This window comes from Vicugna pacos, chromosome 8 (genome assembly GCF_048564905.1).
Source record: "Vicugna pacos chromosome 8, VicPac4, whole genome shotgun sequence".
Classification (NCBI taxonomy): Eukaryota; Metazoa; Chordata; class Mammalia; order Artiodactyla; family Camelidae; genus Vicugna; species Vicugna pacos.
The window spans coordinates 72,415,224-72,429,948 of record NC_132994.1 but is presented as its reverse complement, the minus strand read 5'-3'; the positions used below and the strand labels follow the sequence as shown (position 1 = coordinate 72,429,948).

The following is a 14,725-nucleotide window of genomic DNA, read 5'->3' as shown; positions in this document are numbered from 1 at the left end:
GGATGTGACACCTGCTGATCCTCACCACATGTGATGGACTGAGAGTAGAGAAATAAGAGAGTATTTCTTATTCTACTCCACGGGGCTTGACCTGGGAGGAGTTCCTCATAAGATGGGCTTGTAAACATCAATTCTGCCACGTTCACTTCTGAAAAATGACAAACAACTTTCAAAAGCCAGATTCTAAGAGGATGAGCAGAAAAGAAGATAGACTGATGCTCCCTGCATCCATCCCCCCAAAACATCCATCTGTAGATTTTTTTATTTAAAGAAAATATTCATTATAATGTATTTTCCCCATTTAAGCAACACCCCCACCACCTTCTGGGCCAACATACCAGTGTCTGAAGGGAAGAGGTGAGAACTATCGAGGGTTGGTGGCCGTCACTGTATCTGGGCATACCTGTCAACGCTGGAGTGAGCAGTCCCCCCATAAGCACAACAGGACCCCAGAAAACTTCCCCTGCAAGTGAGTCTGCTCTGGTTTCATTCCCTGTCAGCTGGATGGAAAGTGAAATCCTACTGACTTGACTTTAGTTTTAGTGACTATGGGAACCTAGGTTTAAAGTATCTGGGCTTGGGTGGGAGATGGAGCTCAGCGGTAGTTTGTGTGCTCAGCACGTGCAAGGTCCTGGGTTCAATTCCCCGTACCTCCATTAAAAGTAAGTAAATAAATAAAAACATAATTACCTCCCCCAAAAGAAATTTTTAAAAAATAAACTATTTGGGCTTGAAAACTGGTCAAGTCACACACAAGGGAAGTGAAACTTAGCACTGATTTTTGTATTACATTAGTTCTCAAAGGCATCATCAAGAATTTGTTAGAAACGCAAATTCTTGGACCCTATTCTAGATCTACTAAATCAGTAACTCAGAGTGGGTTTCAGCAATATGTTTTAGCATTTGCACTAAATGTAAAGTTCGAGAACAGTTAAATTCCAGGACTGTGACACTTAAATTTCAGGGCTATAATATATACTTTTTTGAGGCAAGAACAGTGTAAAACAATACCCATTGTGTTTTCAGCATTTATCACCGTGCCCAACACATAGCAAAGGACCTATTTTGCTTCATTCTACACAATCAAGGAATATATTTTAATCATTTATCCAAGAGAAGCAACTGTACTGTAGTTCTCGGGAGTTCTGCTCTGCTTAAGTGTCCATCCGTCATTCTGTTTTGTGTAATTCTAGAGAAGTAGCTGGACACACATCCAACGTCACCACTAACAAGCAAGTGTGCACTGTGTTGTTCCTTTAGCCTGTCTGGAAAGGCTAACGCACAGTCACTGCTTTTTCAGAAACCTGGATGAAAACTACTGCCGTAACCCTGACGGAGAGACGAGTCCCTGGTGCTACACAACCAACAAGGAAGTGAGGTGGGAACACTGCAATATACCACCCTGCGGGTCCTCCCCGGTATCCACAGAGCACCTGGATGCCCCGGGTAAGAAAGGGCAGCGGGAGCTTACTGCGGGCTCCCAATGCTGCCTGGGTTTTTCTACTCCAGCAGAATCACAGTACGCAGCAGCTTTGTTTATAGTTTGATTGTGCTGTTGTCAGAGAACATGATTTCATTTATTTTAAATTTGTTGAGGCTTGTATTATGGTTCAGAATATGGTCTTCTTGGTGAACATTTTGTATGCTCTTTTTTTTTTAATTGAAGTATATAGTCAGTTACAACATGTCAATTTCTGGTGCACAGCTTCATGTTTCAGTCATACGTATACATATATATATTTGTTTTCATATTCTCTTTCATTAGAGGTTACTACATTATAGGTTACTACATTATTGAATGTAGTTCCCTGTGCTATACAGAAGAGATTTGGGGTTTTTATCCAATTTACATATAGTAGTTAATGCTTCATTCCATGTGCTCTGGAAAAGAATCTGGCTCCTGCTGTTGCCGGGTAGAGTGGTCTATAAAAGCCGATTAGGTCAAGTTCATTAGTATTTAGCTCTTCTGAATGCTTGATGATGCTCAATCTCCTGTTCTACCAATTACTGAGAGATGAACGGTGACATCTGCAGCATTAGCTTTTCATCTATTTAGTACTCATCTATTTCTTTTCGGTTTTATGTTTGTTTTGTATGTTCTGGAGCTCTTTGTCAGGCACAGATATGCTTAGCATTATTAAGCCTTCCTGAAGAAATGAACCCTTTATCATTAGGTAAATGTTCCTCCTTGTCTCTGGAAATATTCCTTGTTCTAAAGTCTACTTTTGCTGATGTTAATACGTTCCTTGCTTCTTGATTTTCACTAGTGTTTGTATGATATCTTTTTTCTCAGCCTTTTAATTGAGATGTTTAGACCATCTGCACTTAATGTAATTGTTAATATAGTTAGATTCAAATCTACTATTAATATAGTTGGATTCAAATCTACCATCAACTTATTTCTACTTGTTCTATTTGAATTTTGTCTCTTTTCCCCATGTTTTTCTGCCTTTGCATTAATTATTTTTGATTGTCTTCTATCAGCACTGATTTTAGTATTTAAAAAAAGTTTACATATACATCTTTAACTTATCACATTCCACCTACAAATGATATTATTTTACTTGAGGCATAATATAGGAACCTTATAACATTGCCCTATTGTTCTCGAAGAGTTTACTTCCATTATGTTATATATCTCACACTAAATTGACACTGTTTTTGCCCTGAACAGTCATATTTTAAAGCAATTATAAACAAAAATATCTTTTATATTTACATTTATTTATTTAGTTCCACCATTTCTGCTGTGCTTCACTTCTTTTTTGTAGATTCTCCAGTTCCCATCTGCTGTCTTATTCCTCCTGTTAAAAACTTAACTTTTAATATTTTTCATAGTACAAGTCTGTCAGTGATGAAGTCTTTCAGCTTTTGCATGTTAGAAAGAATCATTATGTTACCTTCAGTTTTAAAAAAGAATTTTTGTTGGGTATAGAATTCTGGGTGGACAATTTTTTCCCTCTTTTACCACTTTCAAGAAGTTATTCCATTATCTTCTGTTCTGAATAGTGTCTGACTGGAAATCTTATTTGTGTTTCTCTGTACTTAATATTTCTTTTTTCTCTGGCTGCCTTTAAGACTTTCTTTGGTTTTCAGCAGTTTGATTATGGTGCATCTAGGTGAGTCTATCTGTTTGTTGCTTATTTATTTATGGTATTTTTCCTGCTTGAAGTTCTCTGAGCTTCTTGTGTTGGTGATTATTGATGTTCATTACTTTTGTAAAATTATCAGCCATTACTGCTCAAATACTTCTTTCTCTTCTCTTTCTCTCTCTCTGTCTGTCCACTTTCTTTTTGAGGGGCCCCGACTGCCCAAGTGTTAGACCGTTTCACATTGCCTCACACCCCATATGCTAGTTTCACTTTTCTTCCCCACTCTTTTTCTCTCTTTGTGTGTCAGTTTGGATAGCATCTATTAACTTATTTTCAAGTTCACTGATTCTTTCCTCAGTTCTGTTTAGTTCTCTGATCAGCCCATTGAAGGAACTTTTCACCTCTGATAATGTGGTTTTTATTTTTAGCATTTGCATTTTATTCTTTTTTTTTTTTACAGTTCCCATCTCTGCTGAAATTCTTCATCTATCCATGCATACTGTTCACCATTACACGACTATAAATAAAACTCTTTAGTGTATTAATCATAGTCATCTTGCCATCACAGTCTGATAGTCTCCACATCTCAGTCTGGCTGATTCTGAGTCTGTTAATTGTTCATCACTCAGCAGTGGCTTTTTTTCCATGGCTTTTTTTGGTATTTCTTGTAATTTCTTTTCAAATGCCGGACATAGTTGTAGAAGAACAATAGATACTAAAGTAAATATTAGTTACACTTTGAAATGGGCGTCCTTCTTTTATCAGTATGTTATGTGGGTAATTGAATCAACACAGTTAGCAGATGAACTGAATTTGGGTTCTGTTGTTGCTGCTTTATTGTAAGTGGTTTCAAACCCCCCGGTGGCAGGGTGTAGTTATCTTGTACTTAGAGAAGGGTCTGGAGTGTGGAAGAGTTCCCTCAGTATTCTCAATCCCTCCTCAGTTTTTAGCAATCACTGCATGCCTGTGCCACAGAGAGCGTTGCTCCATGCTTTTAACCTAACCCTAGTGATGGACGACTATTTCTTGATACCCAGTGCCAAACTTTTAGTGGAGGTAGGCATTTTCTATCTTCCTGGTCCACCCTCAGCCTTAGACAGACTCTATGCACCTGGGCTTTGAAGGTAACACTTCTCAGTACTCTTGCCCCTTTTTCCCATGGAGCTAAACCCTAGCTTGTATCTGTGGGGAGTCTTGGGTAGGAGAGCAGCAGACCCCCACTTTGTGTTGGTGAAGTATCCTGGAACAAGAGGACTTCCTGCACCCCCACCAGGGTAACGGGCTTTCTGCCTCTATCCCTCCCTGAGAAGCAACGGACTTCTGCTTAAGGTTTTGGCTTTGCATAAGGAGAGTCTGGGGGAGATGCACAAGGTTTTCATGTATTCCTCGCTGGCAACCAGTCACCACCTGCAGCCCACACCAATGAGTGTGTCTCTCTCTGGAGGCCTGCCTAGTTGTTCTCATGAATACTCAGTGAAGAGCCATAAAAGAGAGCTTTCACATGACCGCAACTTCCAATTATAAGCACTCTTCCTGGCTTATTTTTATCTGTGTTCTTAATTAAATAGTTACCAAAAAGTTAGGGCATTGACATTTTAGAATGTTATAGATCTACTGTTTTCTTTGCATGTCCACCTGCCTGCCAACATGTAAAAGAGTACAGTGTTAGTTCCAGAGATGACTCTTCTATTTGTGTCGTGAATTATTTCACACATTCCTCGGTTCTAGTCATTGTGCACTGATTTCTTCTATTTCAATTTCAGTACCACCCGAACAAACCCCGGTGGTCCAGGACTGCTACAATGGAGACGGGCAGAGCTACCGGGGCACATCATCCACCACTCTCACAGGGAGGAAGTGTCAGTCCTGGTCATCTATGACACCGCACCGGCATCAGAAGACCCCAGAAAACTACCCAAATGCGTATGTCTTTGACTTTTAACCATTGGAGGAGCAACAGCCAACTTAAATGTCTGTTGAAAGGGCCATGCTTGAAACTTACTTCTTAGGACCAAATTTCCCTTGGCTCCAGAACGTGAGACAAAATGTCTCCACACCTTACTTTTGAGCAAAGTTTCTGAAAGTTGGGAAGCTAGAGGCTTCCATCGTTCCCGGGTAGCCTTGCGGAAGCAGGGTATATGGAAGTGCTGAGGTCGTGCTAGCAGAAAGCTCGGAACAAATGGCTAAAGGCTTAGAAATAGTATCGTTCCGCAGCGTCTGCTAGAGATCAGTGCAGTCTTTCAGCTGTGGGGTTTTACCATTTCACCCTCCAGCTCCCGAAGTGAGGCTTGTGTTCGTCTGTGTAGACACACTGGGTCCTGACACTGGTGTTCCAATGTGAGTTACCAGAACATTAGGAGCAAAAGCAGGGAGGAAGATGAGATCAGAAAGTATGCAGATACTGATGGGCAAAATAGACAGACAGATGCACAAAGACGAGGTCTGACCAGACCAGCTTTTCTGCCATAAATGGCCGTAAGATGTATGAAAAAAAACCCCCTATTTTCACTTGATAGACAATAGACAGCACAGGACTTAGACTTTCCAGAAGGAAAAATAAATTCGATCGAACTTACAATGACCCTGTTTTTCTTTTTGGAGACATTTCCTGGACTGCAGTGCAAGGAGACGGAACCAAAGCAGGCCACAGCGGCCTGGCTGAACTGGGGAGACGGAGACGGGGGCTGGGGCTTCCTGAGGCGGCTGGGGTTGGGCAGACTAGGTGCTAATGAGAAAGGACCTGTGCAGAGAAGGGGCTCCAGAAACATGTGCAGGGTTCTCCTTCAGTATTGGCTGTTGTGCTTCTAACCTGATGATGCCTTCAAGAACCAGTGGGACATGAAGGTCAGTGCAGCAGAAGTTGACCAGTGAGCCCAGGGAGCTTTGTGGGGCACGATGGACATGCTCCCCATCACAATAGGGCCATGGATTATATAGCATGTGTGTTTATCAGAACTCATCAAAACGTTTGAAAAAAGAAAAAAAGAGCAGGAGCCTGTTCCATATGATGAAGCTTTTAACACATCCAACTGCTCAGAGACCTGCTGAGCAGTTTCCCCAGGTGCTGGGCCCACGCCCGAGGCTGGCCCTTGTCTGCAGGCCCACAGGTACAATGCTAGGGTCCCATAATACGTTGTTTCAAGTGATCTCAGACAGCCATGGGTCCTGGGTCTAAACTGTAAGAAGGATTCCAAGGATGAGCGTTCTGAGAGGTTGGGGCAAAGTTCTGGGAAGGCCTCAGGGATCCAAGTCGCTCCGTGAGCCCCAGACTCCTTGTCTGCTGTGTCTTTACCCAGTCTCCTGGCTCCGCTCCTTCAGGGCCCTTCGTCTGTGCGGCTGTCTCCTTTCTCCCCCTTCCCTCCGTCCTCAGCTGCAGCTAAAGGGTGTGCTGCTTCTCCCCGTCTCCCCCAGAGTATATCCCCTAGGAACCCCACCCTACCTGGGAGCTGGTTTTCCAGGACAGCTTCCACGAGCCTTTCAAATCCTGAACCCAAACCCACTTGATCTACATATGATACTTACAGTCTTACTGTCATGATTTCTTCCATTGTAAATATACAGCATTTTAGCTATCACATGAGGTAACAGACTAAGGGGGCTGGCCCGGGACTGTCATCTCCTTGTAAGTATCTTCCCTGGGAAAACACGTTTCAGTTCCAGCGTACACGGCCCCACGTATTCCCACAGAGAAAGTCAGAGATACAGGTATAGTTGTATGTGCATAGAAAACAAGTCTAAAATACATGCTTCAGAATCCATATCGGTTATCCCTGGGGAATGTCTTTAACACTCCCATGGAAAGGAGGACGGTCTGATTCTCTCATACATTTATATACTATCTGTTTTTACATGCAGTATATATTACTTTTGAGTTTTAGAAGTAAAAGTTATAACCAATTTTGTACGACTTACCCCAGCTGTTTAGAAGTTGAGGCCCCTCTGTGTTTGTGACGTTATAATAACAATTGGAAATATTTCAGTCACTTGTTAACACTTCGTTGTAACAAAATTCAGAGGGTGTTGGGGGACCCCTGAAGATTCTCCCACCTGTCGTGACCTGTGTTGCTGTGGAATTTACAGGGGCTTGACCATGAACTACTGCCGGAATCCAGATGCTGACAAAAGCCCTTGGTGTTACACCACTGATCCGAGCGTCAGATGGGAGTACTGTAACCTGAGGAAATGCTCCAGCACGGAAGTGCTTGTCACACACTCTCCGGCTGTTGGCCAAGTTCCAAACGCAGAGGCTCCTTCTGAGGCAGGTAAGAAGTCGAAGACCAGACATCTATATCCTCGGGCACTGGGGGGAAAAGAGATGGGAAATCCTGCGGAGGCAGGGGCTTCCCTGCCCGAGGGAGCGCGAGTGCTGCTGCGTCTGCGCTGTGGAAGGAGGCCTCAGCACATCACCTGGGGAAGCCGGAGCTGCTCTCGCTGGTGTCACGTGGGTGGGCGGTCCCTCTAGGACTTGAAAACTAATCAGTTGTGAGGGGAAGATAACATTTTTGAGCCTGGGTGGATTACAGGTTGCTGGTGGTGGCTTTGGCCGAGATGGGACATTCTAGAAAAGCAAGTCTGACTTCTCCGTGGAGGAATAGAAATGATTTGACTTGGTTTTGAATGTACTGAGCTCAGCGTGCTCGTAGGTCTGTCAGGTGATGATCTTCAGCAAACACTTGGAGAAGCAGCCATGTAGCTCTGAGGGTTTGCGGTCTGAGCATGAGAACGTGCTTGCCATCTGTGGTGGGAGGGAAAATAATCACACGCCTCTCTGCTTCCCTGGCCCTTCGCCCGTGTGTCTCTCTAAGTGCTTAGCCCCTGGTCCCGTGGCTGTCAGGTGGCAGGACGTGCTCTGCCCACGCCCAGGGTGAGGAAACAGAGGGGCTGGCTCCCCACTGCCCCGACATGAGACTCATTGGTCCCACGGCTGGTCCGATAATCCAAAATCCTCTAAACAGAAATGATTACGATGAGACCTTGGTTTCAAGTTGAGACCCCTCTCCTTCTGGACCTGGGCTTGCCTGCCCGGCGATGTGGGAGAATCTTGTCTACTGTCCCCTACTGGACACTGGACACCTGCTGGACAGGGCGAGCTCATCTCCCCTCCCTCGTTCTTGGTGAGACTGGGGCTTTGTGCTCCAGCTGGATGCCCCTCTTAGAGAAGACCTGACGTGGCCTCGCATGGTCCTCCCATGCGTGATGCCCCACATTTGGTGCATGGGGAACTCACACAGCCTGGTCCTGGCAAACACCGGCAGTACAGGCTGCCAGAACAACCTAGCTTCTTGGCTGAGAAATCAGCTGGCCCAGCTTTTGCTCTGTGGGTTTTCCGAGTGGCCATCAGAGCACTGTGCACTGGGCCCCTCATCAAGTTCTTTTAGGGGTCCCACTGAAGCCCCCATCCCCAACGCCTGAGATGATAGACAAGCTTGGGTAAGGGGTCTCTAGTCATCTCTTTATTATACTCCTCATCCCAAAACCCACAGCACAGCTCTGGCCAAAATAGTATTTCTTCTAAAATCTTTTTCAATCTGCTCTCTTTTTCTCCATCCTTGTTGAGACTGAGGTGTTCAGGAGTCATCGAACAGTTTCCAGCTGCGTCTGTCTGACCGCTCAGCTCGTTACAGAATCGATGACGTTAGTGTCCTAGCCAAAGTTCCCCTTCTGACATCTCGGTGTGCGATTATTTCTGAGCAGTGTTTCTGCTAACTTGTTAAAATAGGCAGCGCCCTCTGAAGTCTTCCGCGTGCCAGTGCTCCGAGGGAGTGACAGTCTGCCACCAGAGAGACCTAGCACTGCGCTTATTCCTTGTGGTCCCGGGTCTGGGCGGTGCCCCGTGACTGCCGTTTTCTCCTCCCCACAGATTGCATGATCGGGAATGGGAAGGGATACCGGGGCAAGAAGGCAACCACGGTGGCCGGCGTCCCCTGCCAGGAGTGGGCTGCCCAGGAGCCCCACAGACACCGCATCTTCACTCCAGAGACAAACCCACGGGCAGGCCTGGAAAAAAATGTAAGCCGCTTTGGTTTGGGCTCAGTTTCGTCTTTTGTTGACCAGTCTTTGCAAACCGAATTGATCCTGTGTTGCAGGACGTCAGCCTGCTGAGCTTTCTGTTGAATAGTCAGTTTACAGTGTGTGTTAATTTGTGATGTATGGCATCCTGACTCAGTTATACTTATATATGCCTTTTCATATTCTTTTCCATTATAGGTTATTATAAGATATTGAATAGAGTTCATGTGCTATACAGTAGGACCTCGTTGCTTATCTATTTTATATACAGTAGTTTGTATCTGCAAATCCCAAACTTCTAATTTATCCCTCCACTCACTCTTTCCCCTTAGTAACCACAGTTTGTTTTCTATGTATGTCAGTCTGTTTCTGTTTTGTAAATAAGTTCATTTTTTTTTAGTTTTTTTTTTTTTTAGGGAGGGGAAGTAATTAGGTTTATTTATTTATTTTTAGAGGAGGGACTGGCGATTGAACCCAGGACCTTGTGCATGCTCAGCATGAGATCTACCACTTGAGTTATATCTTGCCCCTTGTGTCTGTCTTTTTGATTCCACATATAAGTGATATCGTATGGTAGTTGTCTTTCTCTTTTTCAGCCTGACTAAGCTTTGGTGTGGGGCTGGGGGAAGACACTCAGGAGTTTTGAGAACCGACCATCTGACCTCCATTTCTTCTCAGTTCCGTCTGCAACATTTCCTGCTGGCTTTTATTATTAGGTGCTGTTTATAGTTCCCAGTGTTTGTCCTCCAGGTTCTGATGATCAAAGATGACCTTCACGACATTTTAGTTGGATTTTTCTAGTAAAACATTGGAAGGGCCATTAGGGCTCCATACAGTAGGGTTTCCCCTAGTCTCACACTCTCTCTGGGACAGTTTCCTTTGGGAGTGGGGATGTTTAGGGAAGGAAAAAGGAGACATGGTCTTTCCATGGTTGACCATGGAGGGTGCGCAGTCCAGCAGAATAAGCAATTCCGAAGCAACAGCAAAAGGCGCCGTTGAGTAGAAGACGGCAGCGAACCGGGGTGAGGTGAGTCAAGCATGCCCACAGCCCTCTGTTGCTGCGTCCCTAAGGTCTCCACTGACACAGCCTGCCTTTGCGCAGTCTCTACCTCAAGACCCTTCAGCGTCTTCACTCTTTCTCCAGCAGAGTAGCCTCCTGGTTGGGGCTCCTTTTGAACGAGCAGACGTGACTGATGGCATACACTGAGTCAGAGGCTGCATAAGCATCCTGGAAAATAACCCTGTCCCCCACCCCTGCTGAAGGGGCGCTACCTTTCATCTTCTAGGGACAGCAATGAAATAAATGTCTGTGCCTCAGGATACAGCCTCTCCCTCTACTGCCCCCGTGTGTGCCACCCCCTATACTATACCTGCCTCTTTTTTCAGTACTGCCGTAATCCTGATGGTGATGTCAATGGTCCCTGGTGCTACACGACAAATCCAGTAAAACTTTTTGACTACTGTGATGTCCCTCAGTGTGGTAAGTCACTTTCTTTTCTTCTCTTTCTTTCTTCCCTTTCTTCCTCTTCTTCTTTTTCCTCTTCCCCTTCTCCTCCTCCTCCTCCTTCTTTTTTTTTTTTTTGGAAAGAAATGACTTCTAAATAAATGCAACATCACCTCCTTAATATGGGTCTGCACGACAAGAGTCTGGGCTGAGTGCGTCTGGGCAGGAGAGGGCGCTCTCTCCCCCTGAGCCCCTTTTCATGCGCCTCTTGACTCTCTCCTACTCTCAGCTCTGTTGGTTAGGCTCTCCTCCTCCCTCCGTCACCTTAAATTAAATAGGACAACCTCCAAAAGAGCAAGATCAGAGATAATCTAATCAGTCTCCCGCGGTTCCACTGAGCTCTCCGATGCCTGGCATGGGGTGCGCGAAGACCAAACTTAGAGTCACCCAGACAGGATGGCTTTCTCTTTCAGGAGCTGAGAAGTAAGAAAGCAAATACAAATAGCAGGAAAAAGCTAAACATGTAATGTGCGTTGTAAATGTGCACGTTGTTCTCCTGAGAATTTAATGAAAAGAAATGAAGCTCTTTCTTAAGCCCCAACTTCCCTTTGTCCTACGATGACAATTCATTAGCCAGACAACTCAGAGGGAGCTTATCTGGGCTCTCTCCTCATTTGTCTGAGACTTTTCTAGGGAACGAGAAGTTTGGCTCAGGGAAAGAGGAGTGGACATTAGTTCTAAAAAGTTGGGGATGACAAATCCATGGGTAGGTCTGTACAACAAAGCAAAGCACTGTGACTGGGTCCCTGTTTCGCTTCCTGCTGACCCATCTTGCAGACGGCGTCGGCCCTGGCTCCCCGTAATCAGCCTGGACTTCTCCTTTGCACAGTTTGAGGGTGTGCGCTGGGGTCTGACCCGTGGAGGCACAGAGCTGGAGGGGAGAGGCTGACTCTGCAGAGCCACTTAAGTCCACGTCTGGAGGTGGCTGGGGAGACAGTTTGGGGAAGGGGTTGTGAGCCTGGGGCCACACTCTTGAGTAAAGCAGGGGGTGGAGGGAGAAGCCAGGTGACAGGAAAGATGCTGCCTGGTTGTCGTTGCTGTATTCTCTGGCCTTCAGGTGAGTTTACAGCTGACTCGTTCTCCAGTGGGCGTTTTCTCTGTTCTGCAGGAGCTCCCTTGGTGGCCCTCCCTGGGTGGGGTTAGGGCCTCCCCGCTGCTCATCACTCCTGCTCTTCAGCTCTGCCCCTTCCCACCTGGACAGTCCACCCTGGATAGGCTGCCCGCTTGACCAGATTGCCTTTAAGTTGTCACAAAGCCTGATATTCTTGCCCCACGGCTGTGCCTGGGATTCACCCACCTTTGATTCCCGTGGAAGGGAAGTACAGGAAGGTCCCGGGTGCAGCCCTCACCTGCTGCTGGGCTCTGTGGGCTTCCCAAGTGTGAGTCAGGCCTGGGGCCCCACCTTCCCCAGGAAATGGTTTTCAAGATCAGACCAAGTGATCACACGCCCACATTGGGATGAAGTGGGTGACCTCATGGTCCACTGGGAAAAAAATCCTTCTTTCCATTCTTTCTTCTTTCTTCCATCAATAAGAACCTGATTCTTTCACATCCTTGACTTGGGTGAGGATGCTAGACTGTAGAAGAGGCCGCTTGCCTTGAAGTCTGCACGCAGGGGTTTGTCTTACACCTCCCCCCCCCCCCACCGCATCTCTGGGGCCTCAGCGGAATCCTCCAGTGCCACATCTTCTCACATCCCCACCCATTAGGATGTAAAGATTACAGACCTCAGCTGTTTCCTTCATTCTAGTGTTTAGAGCAATGTCTAAATAGAGACAGGCTCTCTATATATTTGAATACATATTTGCTGAATGAGTAAATTGAATGAAATCTCAAATCACAGTTCTTCATCACATCAGGTCAGGACTTAAAAGGTTAAGGGAATTACTGTGTGTGTACTTGCATGTTTTTTCTAATTTTATTCAGATTTTTCAGAATGTGGAATCTCTTCGAGGTCTGACTTTGTCTATTAAGGTAGTTTTCATTCTCTCTCTCTCTTTAATTATTGCTCACTCCCCGGGAGATTTTGGATTTCCTTTATTTAAGTGAGAAATTTCCTAATAGTAATTTTCTGAACTTTACATCATGCATAATTCACAAGGAAAATTCATCTTTAAAATGAAAAAGTACCATTGATTAACTTTTTAGTTCACACGTAAACTTATATAAGCAACTCACCTGAAAAATTTGTATAAACACCCTGTGTTATTAAAATAAATGGCACCATGCAAACTGCACACAAGTAGAAATACAAGAAAACAAACTGAAATCAGAAGCACATCCTCTTTAGGCCAGGGTTCTGTTGCTCAGTTTTACCAAGGGATGGTGTGGTTTTTCCCTTTAATACTAACTTTAAAAATTGAAAGAGGCCCACTTTAAACATCATTTTATTTATTTATTTATATTCATTTATTTAAAATTCTACATTTTTGTTAATTGATTGGATACCTCATTTCAATTCCACCAACACAATCAGTACAAATAATAAGTAATTTAAAAGAAATAGAACTTCAGTTTTGTTTTGAATAATAAGACCAGGGTCCTGTAATCTCTGTAGTTGTTCTTCTCTTAGTATATTTATGTTACGTCTACTCCATGTAAGGTACAGTAACAGAAATTAAGGTCAGAGTTAGTGATAGGATTTCATTATATTGTATGTTTCTTAAAAAAAAAAACTTCTATACATAAAGTCTAAGAGTAGGCTAAGACAAATGGAAAGGTATTAGGAAAATTCAGGTTCCAGATTCACTAGAGAATAGAATCTCTGGTTGATTAAGACCAAAAAGTTTCCCCTTGTAATACTGTTATTAACAATGACTGATGCTTCTACTTTTGAAGACCTTCAAGAGCTCCAGACAATGGAGAAGCACTCTGTGAACACCCTGTGTCGCCCCTGATTTTTTCTAGACGTTAGTGAGTGGTACCAAAGGTGGGGCACTAGCCCTAACCTCCAGAACCCTGCAGGCCAGGTGGAGAGGGCAAGCAGGTAGGAGGTGAATAGAGAGTAAAGGCAGGTGAGCGGACGTCATCTCCCTGGCATCGGGTTAGTCTCAGAAGGCTCCCCGGAAGAGCTGTTGTGAAGCCGGCTGAGAGAAGGCATTATTTCAGCTGAGTACTGTTATCCTTGCTACCCACATACACACACACACACACACACACAGAGATTCACACTTAAAAAGAATACTCTTAGTGCCTTTCAATGGGGCTGACAAGCATGGTGCTGAGCAAACTTTACAGGGTTCAGATGACGACCGTGACAATCATACAGTCTCTAGATATATTTTATTACTTTCTTTTTAAAGCATTTTTATTGATTTTTGGGGGGGAGTAATTAGATTTATTTATTTATTTTAATGGAGGTACAGTACTGGGTATTGAACCCAGGACCTTGTGCATGCTAGGCAGGGATTCCCCCGCTAAGCTATACCTCCCCCCTTCTAGATATATTACATCAAGTTAGAATAACAATTGTGTTGGTCAAGCTCCTCTCTGAAAAGCTTTCATTCTAATGCCTAACTTACCAATTCATTTAATCACTTCCCCAAGGAAACAGGTAAAAAAATACTCCTATTTTCTTGAAAGCAGAGGATTCTGTGTTGTTGACTACCACTTTTGAAACTTAGAAAAAATATTCCAAAAGATGCTTATGATTCTACTATTTCGTCTGGGCTTTGAGATGTCAAAAATTCAGTGCTTTGGCCACGAGCCATGAATTTATCATGAGTTGTTCTCTTTCACGTCTTCAAATGCAACTTTTTCCCCACTTTGTGCCACAGTGTCCTCTTCATTTGACTGTGGAAAGCCCAAGGTGGAGCCGAAGAAATGTTCTGGAAGGATCGTAGGCGGGTGTGTGTCCAACCCACATTCCTGGCCCTGGCAAGTCAGCCTTCGAACAAGGTAACACCGTTTCCAGAAACAATTTATCCATCCTTCTGTGGAAGCCCTGCAAAACTTTTCTACACTCACACTAAATATTCACAGTTCGGGTATCAGCACCTGCCTCTAAGTTCTGCTAAGGAGGAAGGAAAACTATAACATTAAACAAATGTTTTTCTATATTCTTCAGTTTGAAAATAGCCAGAATTAGAACCTTTTCCTTGATTTGGGCAACTATCATCAA

General features: G+C 44.4%; 1 protein-coding gene across 4 annotated transcripts in view; it reads left to right on the top strand.

Moving 5' to 3' along the window:
* Positions 1-14,725, top strand: part of PLG (plasminogen) — a 41,771-nt gene that overhangs the window by 16,717 nt on the left and 10,329 nt on the right. For 2 of the 4 annotated variants that reach the window (XM_072966347.1, XM_072966345.1), the window contains exons 8-14: positions 307-469; positions 1,301-1,446; positions 4,856-5,015; positions 7,173-7,354; positions 8,953-9,101; positions 10,488-10,578; positions 14,382-14,502. In XM_072966347.1, the coding sequence (XP_072822448.1) occupies positions 307-469; positions 1,301-1,446; positions 4,856-5,015; positions 7,173-7,354; positions 8,953-9,101; positions 10,488-10,578; positions 14,382-14,502 (1,012 nt within the window). Of the gene's footprint in view, positions 1-306; positions 470-1,300; positions 1,447-1,705; positions 1,712-4,855; positions 5,016-7,172; positions 7,355-8,952; positions 9,102-10,487; positions 10,582-14,381; positions 14,503-14,725 lie in introns of all 4 variants that reach the window. The other 2 variants (XM_072966346.1, XM_031679902.2) reach the window with 2 other exon arrangements.